The sequence below is a fragment of the Amphiura filiformis genome, chromosome 5 (genome assembly GCF_039555335.1).
Source record: "Amphiura filiformis chromosome 5, Afil_fr2py, whole genome shotgun sequence".
NCBI lineage: Eukaryota > Metazoa > Echinodermata > Ophiuroidea > Amphilepidida > Amphiuridae > Amphiura > Amphiura filiformis.
In genome coordinates, this window is record NC_092632.1 from 54657742 (window position 1) to 54683677 (window position 25936).

General features: G+C 34.8%; 1 protein-coding gene across 1 annotated transcript in view; it reads left to right on the top strand.

Moving 5' to 3' along the window:
- LOC140153384 (sodium/calcium exchanger 1-like) overlaps positions 1–25936 on the top strand; it is a 220775-nt gene that overhangs the window by 127802 nt on the left and 67037 nt on the right. The window contains 1 exon segment of the mRNA XM_072176124.1: positions 6917–7017. Coding sequence (XP_072032225.1) covers positions 6917–7017 — 101 coding nt within the window.

A 25936-nucleotide genomic window follows, 5' to 3' on the forward strand; every position in this document is an offset into this window, starting at 1 on the left:
ACAGGTATTAACCTCAGGTATTCAATTTTCTCTTCAGGTAGTGAAACGTAATGAAAATACAGTTTTAAGATCCGTTTTCTATCTTAGATTGAGGCTTACCATTAAAACATTATTGTTTCCAAATTTTGAATTGTATTGCTCCTGATGAAGTGAAGCCATGGATTCCTTCTGAGGGCCGATGACACACATTCGATGAGTGTATATGTGGTTATTTTGATGAAGAAAAATGGGGGATGAGGCTGTCGATCGGATCAAGGACCTTTAATTTGTTAGTTAAATGAAACAAAATTATCCTTGTACATGTAGCTGAAATGATTGCGCCTTTGTGATGTCACATGATGTTTTCATTATTTACTGTTGGCTGAACCAGTGGTGTGGCTTGTTGCTGTGTTGGGAGGACCAATGACAGGTGTGCTTGCTCTGGGCCTTTGATGCTTGTGAGAGCTCATTCTCTGTCAGAACAACGTTGAAAATGGTCGCCAAAATTTTTTTCTCCCACCTACCACTCCCCCATTGAAAAGTGTCATAAAATATGAGCCTCGAAGGAGTATGTAAATCACATGTAAATGGTTGGACTTTAAGTTTAAAATGCAATTATGAATAAGATGAATTTGAAGGAGAACAAAGATTTTAGCATTTAATTCCTTCTAAAGGTTCTTCAAATAAAAAAAATGTTTAGGGCATCCCATTTGAAATTTCTGGCACAAGAAGTAATATATGCGAGAGTTAACATGTATAACTACTCGTAACGGAACATGGTATGCATTCACCATGGTTCAGTGCAAGCTATATGAGGTGTTATGAAGGATAATGAAGTTCAATCTTGAGGGAGTACTTTGTTTTATGATATATAGAAAGCAGTGAGATGAAGTCATCCAGCTAGAAAGTTAATCCCAGACCCAGAACCTATGGTGTATGTCAGCTTGATGGATGGCTTTTGCTTGCTTGCCTGCTTGCTTGCCAAGTGTGGGATTAATCCTATAAGATACATGCAGGGTAATAACAAGATGCATTCATATATGTGTAAATTTGGTCTTTATATTGGGTCCACATCACACATTTCCTGTTTGTGACTTATGACTTGATATACTGTAGTACATTTCTCAGATAAAGATTTTGCTAGACACGTTTTCATTTTTGTGACATTTGGGTGTGTGTGATACACTAATTTGCTTTCATTTATTTATTCATTTATTTATTTATTTATTACATGTCGAACAAAGCTAAGCAATAAACCCAACACCTTTGTTTTCAGATAGACATTTTATATTTAAAACGATACATACCAACCAGTGACATACAATACATAAAAATAAAAATAGTATAGCCCCTCTCAAATCGAATCAAATGCTAGTGTGTTGCTTATGTTGGTCTACTTGCTCAATTAGCATTTTGAGCAAATTTGTATTACAAACTTGAATGGGGTTCTTTTTTAGGGACCTTTTCATTTAACATTTTAAGTCTATGGAGAAGATGAGTAGAGAAGGTACGCATCAAGATACGCATCAAATGCTAATTGAGCAAGTACAAGTATAATTAAAAACTTCTGGAGAGGGGGCTTTGCATATCTAAAATAAAGTGATGAGGCCGGTCGAGTGCAGATCCGTCGGAACACGCTTTTCAATACGAAATAAATGCTAACCTCATTGCGACATCATCCAAGCAGCAAAGTTCATTCCCCAATGAAACAGCGTTATCCAATGGATCTGCAGTCGACTATTCTGGGTTATGAAACAAAGGTGCCAATGCAGCTTTGAAGTATTAGATTTACAAAAAGGAGCCTTAAAAAGACATTGCAATTAAAATATAAACCCATCCAACCAACCAAAAAGATGAAAATAAAAAAAGCCAACTATATAATCAAATCTGAAAAACTTGATTTTGTCCCCAGGAAGCAAACAAATTTCTTGATTTGGAGAAGTACAAATATTTCTCTCTAGCTACCAATATTTCCTGAGAATGAGCATCCTGAATTCCTTATTTTTTACAGGCAAGATGACTATATATGATCAGTCGGAACTCGGAAATAAAGGAAATATTTCCTTTTGTTTCTTCTTGTTTTGGAAACTCTTTAATTGCTCATATCTTTGGAACTGGTTGTTCAATTCCATAGGGGTTTTCTGCAAAATCCAGCTTTGTAAATGTTTTTTACTATCCTGTAAGAAACTGAAAATTTATTATTGCCGAGTTCCGACTGATTTTGCTTGATCGCATCGCATATGAATGTACGAGTGTTTGATTTATGAAGTTCAAATTATGTTTAGTCTGACTGACTATCCAACAGAATGGATGGAAGTAAATTTTGGGTATAATTGAAGACCAAATTTAAAAGACTAGTTCGTGTATGACGTCTGGCCAATTAGAACAAAAATGCTGTACTGCGCAGGTCAGCAACCAATCACATCGTGCCTTTGCCCTGACATCAGATGCAAACTAGTCTTTTTAATTCGGTCTTCAACTATACATACTCGATTCTGATATTACAAGTGTATACATACAGGGTAATTTGAAAAGAACTATACCTAACTTAAAAACTGAAAGTAAAATACTTACCGATGTTTAAATCATTTCTAATTGCAAGCCGTGTTAGGCTGGTATGTTTCCTATTAAGGGTGACAAAATCATGTATTTGCCTTTAATAGCTTTGAAGAAAAAGTACATTCTTAAAAACAGACCAAAAACAATGTAGCACACAGATTATTTTATTCACACTATCTTTTCTGCAGCATTTTGGGCACACTCAATTGATGCCTCACACCGTTTCAGTTAAACATAAATTATACATGTTTATTTAAATATGAAAATAAGAGTAGCTGATAAATAAATAAACCGAATATAATCAGTCATGGATTTGACCTCGTATTCTCAATAGATAAAATAGCTCTGTGTGTTGCCCTAAAAATGGGATGATATTAAACTTGAAAATGTGATATCTTTATCTTCTGATTAAAACCATCTATTTTTAAATTTCAACATTTCTATTACATCACACCTATTACTGCTTTCTAATAATAGTTCATTTTCTAATCTAAAGTAAAGTCTCCATAAATATATAAAACAATTTGGTAAAGTTGGGTACAGTTCATTTTAAATCGACCTGTATTGCTGCTGTACTGATTTACCACCAGTTTGAATAGTAATTAGCATTTAAGAATTGATTAATTTGTTTTTACATACTGTTCAGTTTCTGTTTCCAACCAGATTAAGTGAGTTTATTCTTTACAAACATTAATTGATTTCATGGTTAATATGTGATGCGATCAAGCAAAATCAGTCGGAACTCGGAAATATTGATTTTGAGATACAGCCAAACAAAGGAAATATTTCCTTTTGTTTCCTCCTGTTTTGGAAACTATTGAATCGCTCATATCTTTGAAACTGATTGTTCAATTTCAATGGGGTTTTATTCAAAATCCAGCTTTGTAAATGCTTTTTACTATCCTATAAGAAACTGAAAATTTATTATTGCCGAGTTCCGACTGATTTTGCTTGATCGCATCACATATATGAGAACATCAACCTGAAAACTCCACAGAACCACAAAATTCCAGAACAATAAAGCATGTCACTATGGAGACAGAATTACTAGTATGACATGATGTAATTGTATTGTGATACAGACATTGTCCACTGTACAAATCCCTAAGGACATCTCACAGTACTTTCCTAAAGCCTTCAACAAATGTGATAAATATCTAGGTTATAAGACTGGATAAAGGTGTGAATATATGGTAATTTGACCACACTTAACAGCCATTTTGTTGTCATGTCACTTGGGAACTAGAGATGTGAAGCTGGACAATCTGCATTTTTATTGCAAAGAATATTGGCAATTTTATGTGCAAATCTTTGAAACCCAAGCGGATCTTTAAAAAAAACTGTGTTTTATACATAGTTGTAGGTTTATTTAGGTTTTAATATGTTTTAAGAATCTCTAGACTTATACTAATATGTGACAAGAGCAAGGGGAATGAGTCGGATGTCACTAGTATTGTTTTTGAGATATTGGCAAAACCAGTGTTCAAATTCTTTTGTTTTATATTGTTTTCATCGATTACTTGCTCATAACTCGGTGACCAGATGTCCGATTTTGATGTGGTTTGCATCAAAATGTAGCATTCGTAAACTACTAGAAAAGGTTGTAAAAACATCTAATTGAAAATTGCCAAAATGTTACTCGTTCCACTTGATCATGTCACATATAACAAACTCATGATTTACATTTGGTTCATTCTCTATGAATTCATATATTGAACAACATTGATTTCAGTGGTATGCACTAGGTAAAACACACAGATCTGATGCCTTGGTTTAAATATACTCTATCTTGCACCAGATTATTTCTTGATTATAAGCTTTGGTTTCTTTTTTGTATCAGGTTGCTAAGCCTTGTGATGAATTGCCCAAAGTGATTCTTTACACAGTGTAGAGATAATTCTATGTGAAGTTTGTAATCAGGTAGTTTATCAGTGACACGGATCGTCAGTAGACAGCAGTTTATACTGGTATGAGATATGGCATGTGCTTATCACCAGCCAGTCCTACCATAATGCTTTGCAAATGCCTATAATTGCTATAATATATAAAAGATGCTTTCAAAAGCTTTCAGCTATGTTCAGGTATAGTTATCAGTGATATGTAACAGCAGTAGATGACATTGTGTTCAATGAATCAGTGTGGCAAACACTACTACATCATAACCGAATTAGCTGTGCAAATGATGTAGGTTATGTTGTTTGAAAACTGTTGTTCTAAAGCTCTCTTCAAAAATGCCCATTTTGTGTCATATTTAGTATCAGTGATGGAGGTCAGTACAGCAGCAACATTTTATCCACACAAATGCAGTTCTGGATAAATACCTCTTGTTGCAATGATAATACTTAGTTAGTACCATTGTTTCTTGAAAAAAGCAGTACCAGGGAATTTAAAATAACAATGAGAAGGGAATGTGGAATGATGTGATGATTCAATGCCATGACGATAGTGGTTTCTTTGGAATAGGCGCCATATTGTAGGGTGAGAGGTCATAGGGACAATGTTGAAAGGTTAATAGGTCACTATTATAATTTTCTTCTTGTGTTGCAATGCTGTAACATTTTCACCATCCAGTGCTTCAAGCAGCCCTATATTTTTAAGCATGTAGTTTTAAGGTTAGCGAGAGTTTTCATGCGCTTGATTTCAGAGGGCGTAAGTTCATAACAGAAACAGCCATGCAGAAAATGAACAAGCGTGCATCGGGACGTAGGCCTACTTACAATAGAATATCGATCCACGGTCAAGACATGAAAAGGCTATGAAACTTGGCTTAGCTCGTGCCCGGAGCTCGGATGCCGGGGTGGCACAAGCCGCTTTCGCAATTTTCACAAGGATTTTATAAATTTTAAATTGATTGGGGCACTTCGTCAAGCTACGCCCTGGAAAATGTGTTGATTTTGAATTTATAGCCTTGATATCTTTGATGAAATCAATGCTGCTATTCCCCTGATTACAATGTAGGCCTAAGGGTAGGCAACAACAACAATATCAAAAAAGCAATTATTTGTAAATCGAATTTGGGATTAAAATCAACTATGAATTATATAAAGTGAAAAACAATCCATCACGATTCACTGCACTCAGCGAATCAATCAAATAAAACAAAAAAGAAAGGAGCAAGAAAGAATAAAGAAAAAGTGAAAAAGAGAAAGAAAGAGAGAGAAAGAAAATGAACGAAAAAGAAAGAAAGAAAGAAAGAAAGAAATGAAAAAAAAAAGAAATGAAAAAAGAAAGGGAAAAAGAAAAGAGGAAAGAAAGGAAGTAAAAATGAGAAAAGAGAAAAAAAGAAAATTCAGCCACACGGAGACTCGAACCCACGAAAAAAATTCATATTAGATTCCCAGTCCGAACTCTATCCACTCGCCATATATCACCTCACGCAATTGACTGTTCTCAAAGCGGATGATATTTCTATAATTGGATGCAATTACAATGATTACAATCGCGTCCGCATTATGGCTCTTAGAATAAACACGCATGTCGGCGCTGAAATTTTGAACGAACTGATGGAGGAAAACCTCGCTTTTTTGCAAAACTAGCTTCAATTTGGAGTGAAAATCAAATGGAATAGCAATTGGCAGAATGTTGAGAAATAATGTAGGTATTCAGATGTCTAAATTAACGTCTCGTAATCAAGATATCGATAATTTCACAAACCAGCTTTTTCTCAAGCAAATTCTCCAAAATTTTCCTCCAAAACGGGCTTTTAAAATTTAATCGGTACTGCATTTGGTTCTTCCCCATGGCAACATTATTTCTTTGATCGATTTGTAATACCATACGAAAAAGAAGAAAACAATCGCTCGGTGTGGATTTATACGGAGCCTTACATTTGAAAAAACCCTCATGGAGCGTGTTTTTGATCTTGTGAACATGGTGGGTAAAAATGCTTTAAACGAAGGATTTTCAAATTTATTCTAATAATTTGTATATAACACACACAAAAATGTTAAGCTACATCCAATGCACCAACATTTCACTCTTGGCTGCGATATCTGATTACTGAGAAAACTCTGTTTTAGAGAACAACTTTATACGTCTTTTATACGTTTTTTATACGTCTCTTTGTGTAACCTTAAAGAACCATATTATAAGCCTTATATTTTTACATAGATTTAAAAGATTTTTTTGCTGAAGGTCTTTTATTGAGCCTAAATGCCTTTTTGGCACTTGGCGATAATCAGATTTTTTTCTCAAAATCCTATAAAAATACCAAGTCGGGAATAAAAAAAAAATCGCATTTCGCATTTGTTTTCAAACCACTCGTGAGCTTTGAGACAACCCCCCTAATTCGAAATGCATCTATTTTGTGTGGCATATATGTGGTGTTTTGTCAACAATATTGATAATTATGTTTTCTTCTGTTATCTATCTCCTACAGGAAATACATCGAAGTAACAATTATTGATGATGAAGAATATGAGAAGAACGTCAACTTCTATATCCAACTTGGGGAACCAAGACTGATTCGCAGAGGTGAGGGTATGTTCAAAAACTTTTTTTACTGCCCGATAGCAGTGTGGCATGTGCTGGGTCGCTGGTGTTGGTTGGTCAGTAGTCACTGCCACTCACTTGCATGAGGAGTATCATAATTGCTGGCTCAAGTTTTGTTGTTGAATTATATTTGTAAAAACCAAGCTTTTCATGTTAAATGAATTACTCATCATCATCAAGTCACTATGGTTTTATCCATCAGCACAGACTGGTGGCGTATCCATGGTTACTACATAAACAGGGGACTGGACCAAGGGCTTGGGCTGTTTCTCCGTACTCTTTAAGCATCTTTCAATAATGCCATTACGTGTAACAAACAGTTAGTTTGGTGTTATAACTATTTAGGATTTTTTTAAAGCAAATTTGTTAATTCCCCATCATCATTATTACTTGTAGCCCACTCATTAGTTTATAATTAAAGTAAATGGTCTTTCTTATAAAAGAGGCTATCACTTTTTGATTCACAACATCTAAACGGAAATGTTTTAGACCTAATATTTCCCGGGGATTATGAGAAAATATGAGCTTTCTTCTGATGCCAAAATCTCAATTTTTATAGGAAAAAAAAGGGGGGGGGGTGAGGTTGTCCATCTGATCACACATCTTTAAGGGGGGATATATGAGGTTTCAACTAAATTTTTTTCTATCAAATCTACAAGATACATTTGCTAGGTAGTGGTCACACTCTGACAACACATTTTTACAAAGAAACCCGGCTGATGTTTTCCCCAAAACTATTTGACGTGTTTGCTCCCCTTACACCCTTGTACCCACCTTGACATAAATAACTAAACATGTCACAACTATGGTGCTGTTTTGAAGTTTTTTGATTTCTCAATTGAAGACCTCAGAACTGAAAAGGAGTAAAGTCACATACTCATGGAAAAGGAGTTAATGTCAGTTTCTGCTACAAGGGGACTATCTATACGCTCTGTGAAATAATGTTGTAGTGTATTGAAGCCCCTCCTTGCATTGATACTACATGAACATGTATATAAACTGGCCTCAAAAAGAAACTTATTAATTTTTCACAAGGTCATATCTTAAAATCCTCTCCATAAAATGAACAAAAATTGCACACACAGATTACTTCAATACTCTTCTCTCTAAACATGTGTCAGTAACCAAGCAGTTGTCCAACTGACACAACAGTAAAATGCACTGACACGGAACAGCTTCCAGGACCACATTCACAGGCGAATAATTGGAACCCAGCCGTAGAATCTGTTGGGCTGTGAATTTGGTCCAGGAAGGTGTTCCATGTCAGTGCATTTTGCTGTTGTGTTAATTGGACAACTGCTTGGTTACTGACATGTGTTTAGAGTAGAGTATTGAAGTAATCCTGTTTGCAATATTTGTTCATTTTTATGGAGAGAATTTTAAGATATGATCTTGTGAAAAATTATAAGTTTCTTTTTTAGGCCAGTTTATATAAAAACCTTTTTTGCTATTTACCTTCTGAGGTCCTCAATTCAATTGTTTGAGTGTACAGCAATGTAGACCTATTTCTTATCAAATGGAATGAATTACCATTGTACTTCAATATACCTTGATTAACAATTTTGACTGAGAATTGCAAGAAAATAAGTTAACCTTTCCCTGACCCTGCAGCTTCTAACTTTGTGTAAATCGTTTTTATTCTACATATCTGACAATGGTGTGTTTGTTTAAGACATTCTAAATGACAAAAAGTCAGGGATTTGGGATATTGAAATCCATGTACAGATGCGCCACTAATCACTGCAAATTGTTCTGTATATTATGTGTCTGGTTTGAGTAACTATGTGAGTAAACTTAGGGACAAAATCAAAACTCGGTCGGTTCCGCCTGGTTCTGTCCGGTTGCTATTGTTCTAAACAGTGGTGACTAGACGGAACCGGGTGGAACCGGCGGTCAATCGCAGGTCAAGTTTTGATTTCATCCCTTATTCACTTGTATTGCAACACAACTGTTATTTTACTTTGTACATTTTAAATTTGTTTTGGTCCTCACTGTGGGGCACACTGTATAATTTATTATGTTAAAGCATTATTTCTTTTTTAATCATGTGCATAAAGTGTTTACTGTGTCATGCATGAGGGGCAGAGCTGTAGCTACAGTGGGTGGTGATGGTAGTCCTGCCAGCAAGACTTCAGTCTTTATCATAAACATAATGACATCTACGGACCTGAAGTCTTGCAGCGGTACATAGGGATGCACTGTACGTTTAAGAAATCCAAACTTCAAGCATCAAGAAATATACCTTGTATTTGTCAGTTTTACCTCAGAGATGCTGTAGACCCTCTCTACACAGTGTAGAAACATCACAAGTAGAATGCTGCTCAATATGATAAATCCAAATCATGAAAATTAAGACATTTTGCAGAGCAATATTTTGACCACTTTTGCACTAAGTAAATTACTCCCATGAAGATTGTAGGTTTTGCCAACTCAGGGAATTTTGAACCCACCCAAATGATGAGATCAATGTAGATCAATTACCTCAACTTTGTGAGTATAGACTAATACAGTGGGATTAAAATCATCCACGCACGCCCAAACCCTGGTATAATGGGATTAAAATCATCAGTGCATGCCTAAACTGTCCTTGAGAGAGTTCCTCAGCAACATCCTTAGAGCCCAAAATGAGCCCACATATTGTGATGTTTCTTATTTGTGGAACAAATGTCAATAGACCGATCTGTAACTCAGTAATCAGATAATGTCATAATGTTAAATAAAGATTACTGAGTTACAGTTACTTGAACTAGTGGTGATGGGGCAACAGAGTCTATACTCATTTTTCCTTCTCACTTTTCTTTTGGATCTTCTGTAACCATCTACAAGACAAGTTACAAGCCTAATAATTAAGATCTGGACCATTTTCTCTTGAAACATAGTAGTTACACTTATTTGATACAAACAGAATATGTGTTTATACTATATAGATTTAGTAAAGGAAGAAGGGGTCCCTAAATTTAGCATTCTTAAACACTTCAGAATGTTCCTGCAATCATATTGGTTCTTACTTGTATGATATGACACGATATCACACAATTTAGCGTGTGCATGTCGATGCGATACTCGTACGGGCTATTTGAACCAGTCACAGATGCATAGCAACAATAGGACTGATCGATTCTAGGTAATTCCTTGTAAAATGTAAGATTTAATTTGATTAAAATTTGGTATACTTATGATTAATATATTTATTTGAATTGAAGTGTTTAAGAATGAGAATAAAGGTATTGTTTTTAGCCACTGTCGTGCAACTATTGTCTCATATAACACACAACATCATTATTTTTGGCCTATTAGACAACTCTGCTTTACCTCATTGTTTTAGTTAAAATAATGTCGCCCTTGTTATTTGAGACGATAGATGCACTCCAGCGGCTAAAAACAATACCTTTATTCTCTATTCTCTAAATATAATTTCTACACAAAAAATTGACCTCACCCTCCATCCCAACTTTGAGAGGCTCTCGCAAGAAAACTAAATAATGTACAGACCTCATATTTCAGATTTTTTCATTTGACCACAAGGGCAATATTTTAGGAACTTACAAAGAAAATCCGAGGGAGTTGAGCTGAAACTTTTCTGGAAATTGGTTGATTTGACATGGATTGACCCATTAATTAATTAAATGATTATAAATTAAGAAATTAGTAAATAACATAAAATAACATAAATAAAATAAAAAACATAACAAAATAACATAAGTTGACATTTTAATATTGCTGCAAAATTATTTTTTTCATCTTTGAGGTAAGAATCAATATGATATTTTAAACTTGCATCAAGCTTTTCAATTTTATGTACAAATTAAATAAACAAACAATGCAAAACAATAATGTGAAACAATGACGCATTCATTGGCCAAGCCAGATTGAATCTTTTCAATCAGCTCCTTTTCATCTCGGGTTACGCTAATCAAATTTATTTGTCTTACCAATCTTGTTATCAACTTTCTATTTTCACAAGAAGAGTAATCAGCTAGAGATTGGTCTGACATTTGGCCAGATTGCCAACAACATACAAAGACAAAAATGTGGATGCATAAGAGGTGACATGGCAATCTACACATGATGATCGGGCTGATATTGAATTGCTTGCATTTAATACAATATTATATGGCTTGTTGGAAAACTGTACGATTTTGTTTATGATAGTTTAATATTGTGTGATATGTTGTCACACAAGAAATAAGGGACTATATGATAATTACACAGTGTGTAAGAGGGGAGGGGGTAATTAAAGAAATAAAATAAGGTGATGCTTCATATTTTTTAATATTAACATCGAAATGAGCAAACAGCTTTTTTAGTCAAGTCACATATTCACCTATATTTTGTTAAACTAAATATTATACCTCACTTAGGTGTCATTGTTCGGTTTATGCCTTTTCAAGGGTCATAACTATCATACATAACAGTCTAGCAGAGTTTGAATTTTGTTTCTCAACTGTTGAAAATGAAAATTGACATTCCTATTATATCTTACAACATCAAAATATCGGAAGAAGTTCCTTATTTTTGAGAAAACTGCTTTTACAGTATGATTCGCAAAACTTGATATCCTGATGTTGGGTTATTAAAACTATAGTTGCTGATATCTTTTAGTGGATAACTTCAGCAGAGTAAAACACACCCGAAATAGCAAATCATTTGTTGTCTGTTATAGAAATATATTTTAACACATCTTTCAATGCAAGGACTTGAAATAATTTATGTCATAAACTTTTCTTCCCCGCATTTTGCATCATACGGTCACAAAAATTTGATATAGCTTAGAGAAGAAGACCAATTTTGTTAAGTCATATATGTGACGCCAAGAACACATGTCAATCTGCAGTCAATTCATTTAGACATTTTTGCCCCTCACATAGATGCAACAAATGCATCAAAACTAACATTTCTTCACCCATACAGGTGCATACCTGTATTCATCGTCGTCTCTGAACCCTTCTGATCATTAAAAAGTATTTTTGTTATTTTTTTCAAAATTGTGATAATTATAAGTAATGTCTAGTTCACCTCTTTCATTTACCATGTGCATGATTTTATGTACGACAGTCTTGGTTTGTTGTTTCGTCATATCCGTCACGTAAATATCTGTCACGTAATATATGTCACGTTAATATTTGTCACATAATATTTGTCATGAATTGACCGGGTTGTTGGTGGTAGAGATGATTCTCTATACAAATTTTGCACATTTGAATCATCTCCTTCACTAACAGATAATGACCCTCTTTGACCTTAAAAACTGATCAAATGAGAATGTAATGGTATGTTACATAATCTTTGTTACACCCCTCTTCCCTGACAATGTCTGGCACATTTTGGCTACAGTTAAACTTTGATGTAAAAAACAATGAAATCATGACGGATATTACGTATGTAATGAATTTGATGTTGCAATTGAAATTGACATCTTTCTGTGTAAACTGGGTCTTACACAGACCTAATATATAGGGTTGCATGACTAGTCAACTAGTCGGCATAGACCGTGAGTCAGTGCAAATACAACGCATTTACCTATGGTCACATAAAAATCAATTTCAGCAACATTTGTATGGGTGTCAAATGATCAGTTTGTCAAACTGAATACATGTATATTATAGTTGTCTTAATGTATTTATATAGCACAAAAGATAGTCATCATTAGTCACCTACCACATAGTCATAGTCGCTAGTAGTCACGACTATGACTAAGTGCAACAACCAGTGAGTTAGTCATGCAACCATATTAATCAAGCAGCAGCATCTATGTGCAGCTTTGTGTGTGTGTTTGTTTGTGTGATTATATTTACATGTATTGATAAAATATTGACAATAAAACAGCCCATATCACATGTATCAATTCAGATTGATTCAGATCCATATGGATTTGCCTAATATGTTTTGCATCCACATAGACAACTCCCAGCCAATGAAGATTTGATTTGCACAGCAGTTTGATTTGAACTGTCATAAGAGAGCAGCAGGGGGCGCTACATGCAATAATAATATATCGTACATGCAGGTGTAATACCACGTCCACAATTTGAGTGACGGTTAAATTAATATCATATCTTGCCACAAAAGTCCATGCTTTTATTAGTGAAATGTCAGTGCATCCACGGTTATGCTGTTAACTACATACATGTAGGAGGCTCATAGGGTCCACATTTGTTGGTGGGGGTGTGTGTGCATCACACTGCGGTAGATTCTAGTCATTTTTGTTGGCCCCACACGCGTGGGGCTTATCGCTCAGATGGTTGCCTGCCTGGTGGTTTGTTTGGCTGGCTAGCTCGTTGTCAAAGCCATTAATCCCATGTGCAGCTTCAAACAATGCAACAATCGATCAATTTCAAACTTGGTATGGTATGGTGATAGGATATGGTGGTCCGATCCTGGGTCCGATGTGCTGTATTTGTTTTGTGTCATGTTATTTGCATATTTATGAATATTAATGAGCTTATTTGAATATTTTGCCTGAATTTTCAATAATCCACTCTGCAGCTTAAATGCAATAATCGATTGGGATATGGTGGCCTGATGTGCTGTAAAAGTTTTGTGTCAGGTGTTTTTCATATTAATGAATATTAATGACCTTATTTGCATGTTTTACCTAATATTGTAAGGGACCACTTTAATTACGAACCGAGTACTTCTAGTTACTGGAACAACAGGACTATATTGAACTTTGATGGTTAAATATCAATATCATGTGTTTAATGGTAATACTAATACCCATGATAAACTTTGCACATGTGGTGCTTGGGATGGATGCTTGCTGATAATAGTGATATACGCAGTATTTCTATATAATCAGAAGCAATGTTTGAATTAATGGTAAACCAAACCATCACTCATTGTAACATAAGCCAATAGAACATTTGGAATGGTGTAATTTAGCATCACATCCAGAAGCTAATAGAATATTCATACACTGTGAACTAGGTTTGGACTTTGGTAGTTAAAGCCATGTTGTAACATCAGAAATAGATTTGTATTTCTTTTTCAAAAAATGTTAGTTTTCACTCTCAGAATTGTCCCCTTTTGATTTTGAGCTGAACAAATGACTGAAATGAGGCAGAACAAAGAAACTCACTATTTAAATCCAATGCCTATGTTGCAAAAGCATGTCACTCTGTCGATCTTGAGTGAGGTCGGTCCTGTTGATGTGTTATGACCATCCCATACGCCATGTACGTAAACTCGTCCAGTGTTATGAACATCACGTTTACGTTCGACCATTTGATCGGATAAATAAAATGATGGAGCATGTCTTTTTATTAAAAATCTCAGATTGTGTCACAATTACAGTAGGGTATGTTAGTTTATTCAAGTACATATACATTATTGTGAAAAAAATCTAAACATTTTGAAAACATTGAGGGCGCCCTCCTCAGCAAATGTTACAATATGGCTTTAATAACAGAATATTAGAACCATTGAATGGTACAGGCAATGTATGGCAGAGATAAATATACAGCAATAACAGAACAGATGGGAGTTGTGGATAGGACATGGTCTCAGATTTGAAGCAGGTTTCACTGCCAAAGTGTGTAAAAATTCACTCCAGAGTGAAAATAGCTATGTTTAATTTCTAAGGTGTCTTTTCTAGGGTAAAATTGTTTGTAGAACATGATTTCTTTGTCAAAAAGCGTGCATCGTAGAACGTTATGCTACAAAATGTTGATTTGTGGCCGATTTTGCCCGAAAAATGCACTTTTGGGTGACAAAATTTTCACATGCCAACTTTGTATACTCATAGAGTCTACAATGACATAGATATGGCCCTTTAAAATGTTAACATATCAGCTGAGGGTACTATTTGATGGATTCAGGTATTTGTTTTGTGATTGACTTAATCATTTGCGTGCCAGAATCATTCAAATATGACATGCCTCGTGACAATTGACATGCCAAAATAAGCTGTTTTCGGCAAAAAAATTTATTTGAAAAATCATAACTCTTGATAGGAAGGTGCTACAGTGATGGTTGACCTACCAGTCTATGCAGTATTCAATGGGCTTTCATTTGATACCTAACTTTGTTCATTTTAACTGAGGGAAAAACTTGCAAAATGTAAAAAGGTTTCCCCTACCCCTTAAAATTTTGATGTGTGTAAAAATTCCCGCCATTTATAAAAATCGGGATTACAAGAAAACTACAAGAGCTATAGGCTTGAAAAACTAATCAGTTATGCACAGTATAAGTTCCTACTTGGGTATAACATTAATATCTTTCCATTCCTTCTCAATTTTCTTTTCTAATTTTTTTAACAATTTGTGACATCTGTAAATTACGTAAAATTTGGCATTTCGAAAAAAAAAAAAAAAAAAAATATGAGGGCGACATGTTTAAAAAACTAATCAGTTATTCCCATGATACAGTACTACAGGGATATAGTACCAAACTTGTGCTAAAATGCATATTTTTTGAGTTCTAATTTTTTTAACAAATTGACTCACCACCCCATTTTTGAGCAAAATCGGGAACAATTAGTACCTGTAATATTGCGCAATCATGTGACCTATATTCAATGTGTGTGCACCAATCAGATGTCAGACTTGCACTACAACATGATGTGAGCCTTGCAGAGCCTTTATAAGTGTGCCAATAGAGTTCAAATATGTTGTGATGATGTTGTCACTTATGGATCTCATATTTTTATTTCCGTCAAAAGCATATGCCTCTACTGTAATGCTCATATCAGGAAAACAATGACAGATTTTGCATTTCTGACTTCAGAAAAACTAATCAGTTATTCCCATGATACAGTACTACAGGGATATAGTATCAAACTTGTGCTAAAATGCATATTTTTTAAGTTCTAATTTTTTTATCAAATTGATTGCCGCCCCATTTTTGAGCAAAATCGGGAACAATTAGTACCTGTAATATTGCGCAATCATGTGACCTATATTCAATGTGTGTGCACCAATCAGATGTCAGACTTGCACTACAACATGATGTGAGCCTTGCAGAGCCTTTATAAGTGTGCCAATAGAGTTCAAATATGTTGTGATGATGTTGTCACTTATGGATCTCATATTTTATTTCCGTCAAAAGCATATGCCTCTACTGTAATGCTCATATCAGGAAAACAATGACAGATTGTGCATTTCTGACTTCAGAAATGAATTCTGCACAAAATTTCAGTCTAGAAAACATATTTAAAACAATATTTTTGAAACTTTATATTTTGCCATTTTTGGCAGTCAAACCTGCTTCAAATCTGAAACCGTGTCATAGTGACATTTAGTCATATTTAAGTACTAAATTACTAATGTTAACAGATGTTTCAACTCAGTGTTGCAAAATGTTCATTATATTATTACATTCACATTTTGTTTGGTTTGTATAAGCTTAACACAATGCTTATTTAAGATCAGAGCAGAGCATCTGCATATGTAATATGCAGAATATGCACATACGGTACTTTCAAATTAAAGGAGTATTTTGTGACCCTATGACATTTTTCAGTGGGTTCCGATTTTGCATTTGCGAGTAATGCATGGGTATGTGTATAACACTGCTCCATAGACAATGTGTTATAACTTTGTTTTGGTGTACCAGAATGTAAATTTCACGATATTTTTGCTAACCAAATTAATCTGCAAAAAATGTTGTGTACTTAAACAATGTAGCCAGAGGTTTCAAGTGATATAAAAATCTCAACTTAACTGTGTACCATCTATTTTGAGGTTATTGCATAACTGTAGTATCTGACCTTTTTTATATCATAACAGTAGTATCTGTCCTTTTCAACAAATAAAATGACATTTTATGATATTTTACATCATGAAACTTTAAATATAAACTGTTTTAATCCTAGGAGAACAAGAGCTACCAATCACAGAAGTGGGATGGCATCATGTGGGCTTGTATGCTGCCATAACGCTTAGTGTATACACTTAGCCTGTGCAGGAAGAAATCAAGTCTTCCATGTGGCAGTTTTGAGTATTTGAGTCCATATTTACTGTAGATGTCCAAGTAAAAGATTAAATTACTGTTTTTTTTTGTTATCTGTTGAACATATCTGTTGAAGATATCTGTTGAAGATATGAAAATCCTACCTCCTGAAGATGGAAATCAATGAAAATCTTAATATCCATGTTTTTGCTATCTACTGAAGATAGCAATATAATTATTAAATCTTTTATTAATCCATATTTATTAAATCTTTTATTAATCCATATTTCCACTGAAGATAGCAATATATGAAAATATTAATATCTATGTTTTTCCTATCTACTGAAGATAGTAGCCCCAAAAAATCTTAACATCAATGTTTTTGTTATCTACTGAACATAGCAATTAATGAAAATCTTAATAATACCAATGTCTTTGTTACCTACTGAAGATAGCAGTCTATAAAAATCTTACTATCCATGTTTTTGCTATCTGCTGAAGAGGCAATATAACTATTTTAATAGTTAAAGATTTAAAAATCTTTTATTCATCCATATTTCCACTGAAGATAGCAATATATATGAAAATCTTAATATCAATGTTATTGCTATCTACTGAAGATAGCAATCACCAAAAATCTTAACATCAATGTTTTTGTTATCTACTGAAGATAGCAATTAATGAACATCTTAATAATACCAATGTCTTTGTTACCAATTGAAGATAGCAGTCTACTGAAGAAAGCAAACAATGAAAATCTTAGTAGTGATGTGTTTGCTATCTACTGAAGAGAGCAATCAATAAACATTTAATGGTAATTAAATAGTATAAGTAGCGTCCATTGAAGAATTGATACTGATGTACTTGTTATCTACTGAATAAAAGCAACCAGCAAGGGTTTACATTGTCACTTGTTCACTACTAATTGAAATCTACTGAGATCAAATAGAAGTTGATCTAATTGACAGCTTCATAAATGTTAAAGTTTGTCATTTAAAAATATTCTGAATAAAGTGCTACTTTTACTAATTTTACATGAACAACCTCAAAGTAGCCAGGCATAGTAAATAGTTGAAATACAATTAGGTAAAAAAGCTGTTGTAGAATTAATCATTGTGCACAAGGCATAATTGCTTCTTTATGTAGAAATGTATTCATGATGTGAAACCTAACAAAATTACCATAATAAATATGCATACAATACACCATTTAGCATTGCTGGTATTAAGGGTGTCTACGTTTAATTTTTTTTATTTTACATACGTTTACACGGTTAACCGACCAGATTATGGTCTGCTTAAACAGTATGCCCTCATAAAATTTTGGTTTGAGCACCTTTTAAATAAAATCCAGTTCTAATTTTTTTTTCAAGACAGTGAAACATCCAGGGACTCAAATTTACCTAAAATGCTTGAGATCAAATTTGACCCCATCATTCAACAAGCCTTTTTTAGCCATATGTGGAAAGTGAGCGTTATAATAATAATAATAATATTTATTTCAATTGCCATAAATTACAAACATGAAAAAACATTAAAAGCAATTTAAATGACAATCCAGGAAAGAAGAAATAGACTAAACAGTCCAAGCACAATGTGTTCTTCTTTCCTGCTTATATTTAAGTACATATAATAATAATAATAATAATAATAATAATATAGATACAAGATACGCATAAATTAAAGCAAAAACATTTGCATGAAAAAATGAGTGAAACACTCTATGACATAACTTAACAGTAAGCAAGCCTATGAAAAACATAATTACATCATAAAATGCTCTTTACACATGGCCTTAAACAAGGTAAGGGAGGGCACAGAGCGTACAACAGTGGGAAGTTCATTCCACAAACGTGGAAAGGAAACAAAAACAGAGTTGAAAAAGGCATTGGTATGAGAACTACAGTGGAGATACCTAAACTCCTTAACCTTAGAAGGCTTGAAAAATTGGCAAAAAGAAGGACCAATTCCATTAATCAATTTAAAGCAGAAGATCAACCTCAACAAATCAAATAAGTTGCATGTTTTAAGTAATCCAAATTCATCTAATCTAGACTCATATGAAAGATCAGAAGGACACCTCTTCCTATACATCAAAACTTTAGAAATCTTTCTCTGACTCTTATCTAACCTATCAAGCAGGCCAGTCTGACAAGGATTCCAGATAACAGCACAGTAAGTAAGATGAGGGAGTATCAATGCCTTAAATAGATGTAGAAGAGCACCGAAGTGCATATGGCGAGAAGTTCTGATGACAAAACCAGTTAGGCAAGAAACCTTTTTACAGATTTTATCAACATGTGAAGAGAACGATAGGGAAGAATTGAAAACAACACCAAGCAGTTTATACTCATCAACAACCTTAATTGGAATACCACCTAACTTGCATGTAAAAAGACTGCAAGCCCTAGACCTCGAAAAATGAACAACAGCACACTTAGAAGCATTCAGGGGGAGTTTATTCTCAATGGTCCACTTGTGAATTGTGTCAAGATCTTTCTGCAGTGCAACTTGATCCTCAAAAGTTCTAATAGAGCGTACAAGTGTATGGTCATCAGCAAATTGAAATAAGGCAGAGGACAGGTTGTCATTAATGTCATTTACAAATAACAGAAACAAGATGGGCCCCAAAACAGACCTTGAGGAACACCCGATGTGACTGAAGCCCAATCAGATTTAGCTCCGCCAAAGATAACTCTCTGTTTTCTCCCAGAAAGAAAGCTTTGAATCCAGTAAAGCACATTATTCCTGATACCATAGTAATGAAGCTTTTGTAACAAAATTGTATGATCTACTCTATCAAAAGCAGCACTAAAGTCAAGAAAAATCCCATCCACCAAATTACAATATTTGCTGTTATCAAAGTTACCACTGAGAAAATGATAAAATTTAGCCAACATCTGCTCACAATTCCTACCATGTCGAAAACCGTTGTGACTTGAGTCAGATTTTGCTGCAATAGGTCATGTAGAAATCCAGACAGATAACATATTATTTGCACATTCATAAAATATGAATGTACAATTTGCCATTGCTTGGATGTAGATTGAGGTATTCGCTCAAAATGTCAAAGGCTTGATTTCATTTGTTTAGTTCATTATTAAGCTTCCTTTTAATAGCATTTGCACAGCTCGCTCTCTCTGTATGTGCTTAACTAGTAGTGCCCGTTGACATTTAATATCCAGATATGGCTTTATGACCCAGCCAGTTATTTCTCCATTTTTATATTGGAAAAATATGAGGCTGTGCTAGAATAGTACAGATTGGTGAGGCTTACTCTGTGCCCCGTATGATTGATAATATACACTTTAAACATATTACATAAAAAAGAATTATGATATGTATCTCCAAACCATTTGCCTATCAGTATAAGAAGGACAGTCAGAAATACCATCTGTATTATTGGGTTTTATATTAAGGGTTGGTTTTATGGATAAAATCTCTTCAGGCATATGCGGTATTCATAAAAAGATTTTTTTTAAACCACACACACTGTTTGGACTGTGAGAAGGAGAAAGATGGAGATATAAAATAGAAATACAAAGAGCAAGAAGAAAGATTAAGAGACAAGAGGGATGGAAGTGGAAAAACAGGAAATGACTTGTTTGGATAAAGGTGTAACTACACTAAGCCAAAAAAGAAACTTATAAATTTTCACAAGGTCATATCTTAAAATCCTGTCTATCAAAATTAACCAAAATTACACACAGGATTGCCTCAATACTCTACTCTAAACACATGTCACTAACTATGCAGTTGTGCAACTGACACACTGTGAATGTGGTCCAGGAAGGTGTTGCATGTCAGTGCATTTTGCTGTTGTGTCAGTTGGACAACTGTTTGGTTACTGACCAGTGTTTAGAGTAGAGTATTGAAGTAATCCTGTGTGCAATTTTTGTTCATTTTTATGGAGAGGATTTTAAGATATGACCTTGTGAAAAATTATAAGTTTCTTTTTTGGCTTAGTGTATGTAGTGAAGGGGAAGCAAAAATAACTAATAGTTAACAGTATATTTCACTTTGATTCCATTTTGAGTCATGACAACAATTGACCTTTTCATTAAATCCCCTACAGTAAATCCCATAACCCTTTGCGGGTAGACCTGAGATGTTGTAATTTGACTTCACCCCAATGTGGACATCTTTTAGCGCACATCGTTACTGCACATTTTAAAGCCTTGAAGTGCGCAGTAACGATTTGCGCATTTGGCGTGATGACATCACAGGTCTACCTGAAGAAACCTATGGGATTTACCTAAAAGGTCAAAAATTCATCCATGATGGAGAAACCTGTGTGAGTGAACATAAAGATCTAGTTTTTGCTTTCTTAGATGCCTGCACATTGGACATCATAAATATAATAACAGATAGATATGTCTGACTCACTACTAGATTTGTCATTTTTGCATTATCTTAGCTTATTCAAACCATAATTACATCTTACGTACTTGCATGTATTGCATATTATACAATGTGGAATTTTGTTCATATGCAGCAAATACATGTAAAACTATTATGCCACAAAATGATTTACTTTGTGATGTCATGCTGATGGATTCCCAAACCTGTGGCATCAACCTTCATGTATTAAGCATGAGTACATGAACAAATACCTAAGCCTATCTAACGCCAATTAATGAAACATATGGGCTTCTAGGCATGAATGACGTATTGTGTACAGATGGTGCACAATACTAGGAATAAACCTATAGTATTATCCACAGCCATTTAATTACATACGCTATTGCACTGCTAAGACATTAATATCATGCTATTCGTATTTTGAGAATTGCTTTTTCCATGGTACACAATTACCGTACTGCACCTTGCCCTCATGGCGTACGGTATTCTCAAGCTATGCTAGACTATACCCATGCTCTTAACATTGCTTTTATATCGCTGAAGGGAATGCAATACAAGCACACAAAAACAACACTAGACAAATAATATGTTGACAGTTAGGGGACTGATCAATAATATGCCAGGTGGAATGGAAGAATTGAGGATTCTTTTGGGTGAATAATTTTGTGTTCCCCTATAGCTTGCTCAAAATTTCATGTTCTAGGTTATTCTCAAATTCCTGCTTTTTCAAGTTTATGTTCACTCCTTTTTGAAAAAAAAATGTGTTGCCGCTAAATGTATTGAATGATCCCTTAAGCAGGGATGAGATTTCTCTGCAGATCTATGAATTTCCGCACATTTTTATGTAAAAGCATAGACCCTCGAAAAAGAAGTCAAAGGTAATCTGGTTTAAACTTAGCCCTGGTTAGGGATTGACCTAAGGAAGTGTTACATAAATTCTGTCACTTAAAAGACACGTTTTCCTTGTTATAAATCGTTTTGTACAAAATAGAAAAAAAAAGGTATTTTTATTCTGTAACTTAGGATTTCCTACAATGTGCATCCCTTTGCCATATTTTTTGCCATATATCATGTGAACCCTTTGTTTCTATTGATTTGGATCTATAGTTTCTCAAAATTTCAAAAATTTGAACTCTAGTTTTGAAACCACCCCTGCCCATCTGTCACCTTATACACAAGTTGGTTTTGTTCCCCTAACCCTAACCGCCTAAGGGCTTTTTGGCGATGGGAAGGGACAGAAGGAAGGAATAAAGAGAGAAAAGAAGGAAAGAAGTTGTTTGCTCTGGGTGGGATTCGAACCCGAGACCCCTTGCATGCCAGGCACTGGGTCGGCGACACTTTGCCATGGGCTTCGCTGGCCAGCGAAACCGTGCCTATATATCACTTAGGGTGATTGCGTCATCACACCACGTGGGATGCATGCACGAACAGCGCATATATCAAGTAGTATTTTGTAGTATACCGTCCTGTTAGGGTTAAGAAGAGTCCAGTTTTCATTTATTTCAAAATTGTTGAAATGGATCCATTCTTTGCATTTTACAAGTAGGATTTGCAAAGAGTGTGCAAAAGACTCGGTAGAAAAGAAGATTTTGAAAATGTTGTAATAAAACCTAATACAACAGGAGGGGAAGTAATTAATAGAAGTAGGAAGCAATTTTAGGTGGTTGATTTCATTTGAAGAAGTTCCTCATAAAGCAGAGTTCCTGGTTATTGATGCAATTGAATTCACTCCTGGGAAATTTACTGTAGAAGTATGATCAAAATCAATGTGAGTTAACAAGAATGATGTGCTGCTTCTGCTCTATACTCATAATAAAATGCTTTTTAGGGATCACCTTAAAATTGTATTTGGGTATTATTTATTGCTAAGACTAATTGGAGAATAGATGAAATACTAAAGCCATGATTTTTCTGTGTTCTACCTTTGAAATTCTGTTTTGTCAATATGTCATTTTCCGCATTTTTTCGGTTTCTTGTGACTTTCCATGTTTTGTCCGTTTTACAAGAAGTTTATTAAAGATATATTACAAACTATGTCAACACATCCCTGTTTCCCCCCAGTATTGACAACGATGCAAAGCATCAAAGTGCTGATCTCACTGATAGGATGCAGATAAAAACACTATAGAAGAATTCCCTCTAACCATTGAAATAGAGTATTATGTTTTGCAAAAAAGTAAGACTATACTTTGATCAGCTCGTAATCGGCGGGCCTTATAACATTGCGGATTAATATCAAAATATTTTATTTTGAGAATTGTCTTGTGACATCTCGCCAGAATCGTCACCAATTATTAATTCAAGTCCTATACTTTGTCTACTTTCTTCAACTCCCAAAATATAGACCAGACGGGTCAACCAGAGATGCCACTTTTCCTGATTTATCAGGAATTCCTGATTTTTGTCTTTTTTAGCCAAAAATTCAGGATTAGTTTTGGCAATGAATGCTATTGGCTACGCTTCGCAACTTCCTGCAACAAGCAAGTGGCATCTCTGGGGTCAACTAATAGCATAGCGCGGGTCTACTTTTCGGTGTAGTGGTAAACGCCTAACATTTCCCGTCTATTATAAGCTGATCAAACTATAAGTTCATTAACCAAAAAAACAATCACCTGTAGCCAGTGATTGAACTATGAATTGTGCTCAACATATAAAAAGTCCTATTTCTGTTGGTGCTAAGCAAAGTGAACTGCCTCTTGTCCTATTTTGTTATTTTCAGCTTTACTGTTTAGTACCCCTTGACTGAGCCACTTCACAGTATGCCCTAGATCTTACAGGTTGATGTAGGAGGACAAGAACAATGTAAATACAATTGCTGCTGGATGAGGATTATTCATTCAATCAAAGTATTTAATAATGCTTCCAAGTAGAGGCAGATCCAGGATTGTCAATTCGGGGGCACGTCCGGAATCGACTGGAATTGCGCTAAATTGGCATGATTTTTCTTGATTTGAGCTTAATTTGCTGTTTGGGGGATTTTAAGGGGAACATGCACGGGATTTCTCCAATGTGGATCCACCCCTGCCAAATACCAAGTATTCAATAATTTTAGAAAAACCCTTGCCCAGAAGTTTTAATTTGATCCTAGGAAATTTTGTTAAGAGTCACTATCCCATATGTCTTGTTGGTGAAGACCTGATGGCATTAGAGGTCATAGAATGCAGTGATCTTTGATTTATATAAGATGTTGAATTATATAAATCATTATTATCAAAGTGATACCATTCCCCGGTGTCATCACTTAATATTGACAATGTGTACGCATGATCGTTCCCAATTTCGAGAAAAAAGGGGTTATTTTTAAACTATGTTCGCGAACATAAAATGTACGCGATATTGAAAAAATAGGGTTGTTTTTGATGACGGTGTACTCGAAATTAAAAAATAGGGTATATTTTTGTGAATCTGAGAATGTTGAAATCCTAAGAAATGTTTAACATTTCTTGCTCAGTTTAGTCCCGGATTTCAAGTTTTGTGAAACTTTTGTGCCTTCCTAATATTCAGCAACTCACTCGATTGTTTCTGGGGTTTGTTTACACCGATTACATTACTAGGGACTTCCTAGTTTGGCAACTGTGTTCTTTGGTGTGTGTTCTTGAAATGTTAAAAAAGGGGTGCTTTTGTAAAAGTGTACTTGAAATGCTAAAAATAGGGGTAATTTTCAAGGCTAATTTGTACCCGTTTTTGTGTAAAATAGGGGTAACAAATGCTGAAAATGTTCTTGAAACCGCGCAAAATAGGGGGGTATTTTTGACTTTGGGAACGATCATGCGTTACGCCTTTGCATAGGCAGTGACAACACCGGGTACCATTCAGAATGATACGAAACTTGAGTTGTTGACAATCTTTCAAAGAGGCATCAGAGCAAATAAATATTTGACAGTAATTTCACTACTACTGTTTCACAATAATTTAATGAAGTAATAGGAGACGTAGCAGCTATGTGGTAAAACCTTTCTGCTTGCATATGGGAATTATGTTGGGCTACAAATGTCTGATCTAAACAGACACAAGGGATATGCAACAGGATTTCAAAGGTTATTTTAGCTGGTTCTCAGTGCATTCGTGTCACATATGGATGTGACCAGCATAATCGGACATATTATGTGTAATTGTTTTCACCTTTATTTTTCAATTGTATGTGGATTACTTGTCTATATCTAGCTGGCAGTATGCTGGCCAGGGATGTCATTTTCTCATGTTACGTTGGAAACTATAATATGCAATATAGGGTTCTTGTTTTAAGTCATTGTATATCAGATGCTGTGTTACCCAGAATGCATCAGGGATATAAATCAAAATACAGTGGTTTTTTTTACACCTTGGGTTCTCAGTGGCATAGCCAAGATTTATTTGGGGGCGGATTTTGAAAAGTGGACTTTTTCAAACATTTGGACATTTTTTGACCAAGAAAGCATAAAGACCTAATTTTTTCACTCACTATTCTTGCAAATGAGCATATTTGGATCTTCTTTGACCCAAAAGAGCATAAAAAACCTGTTTTTTATTCACCTGCAATGCTTGCAAGTGGACCTTTTGGCATTTGGCAACTTTTTGGGGGGGTGGCTGCTCCCTGGCTCCACCCCTGTGGGTACTAATACCATTATTTTTTTAATATCATTAATAATGATTGATGGGTTGGTTGTCAAAGCACTCGC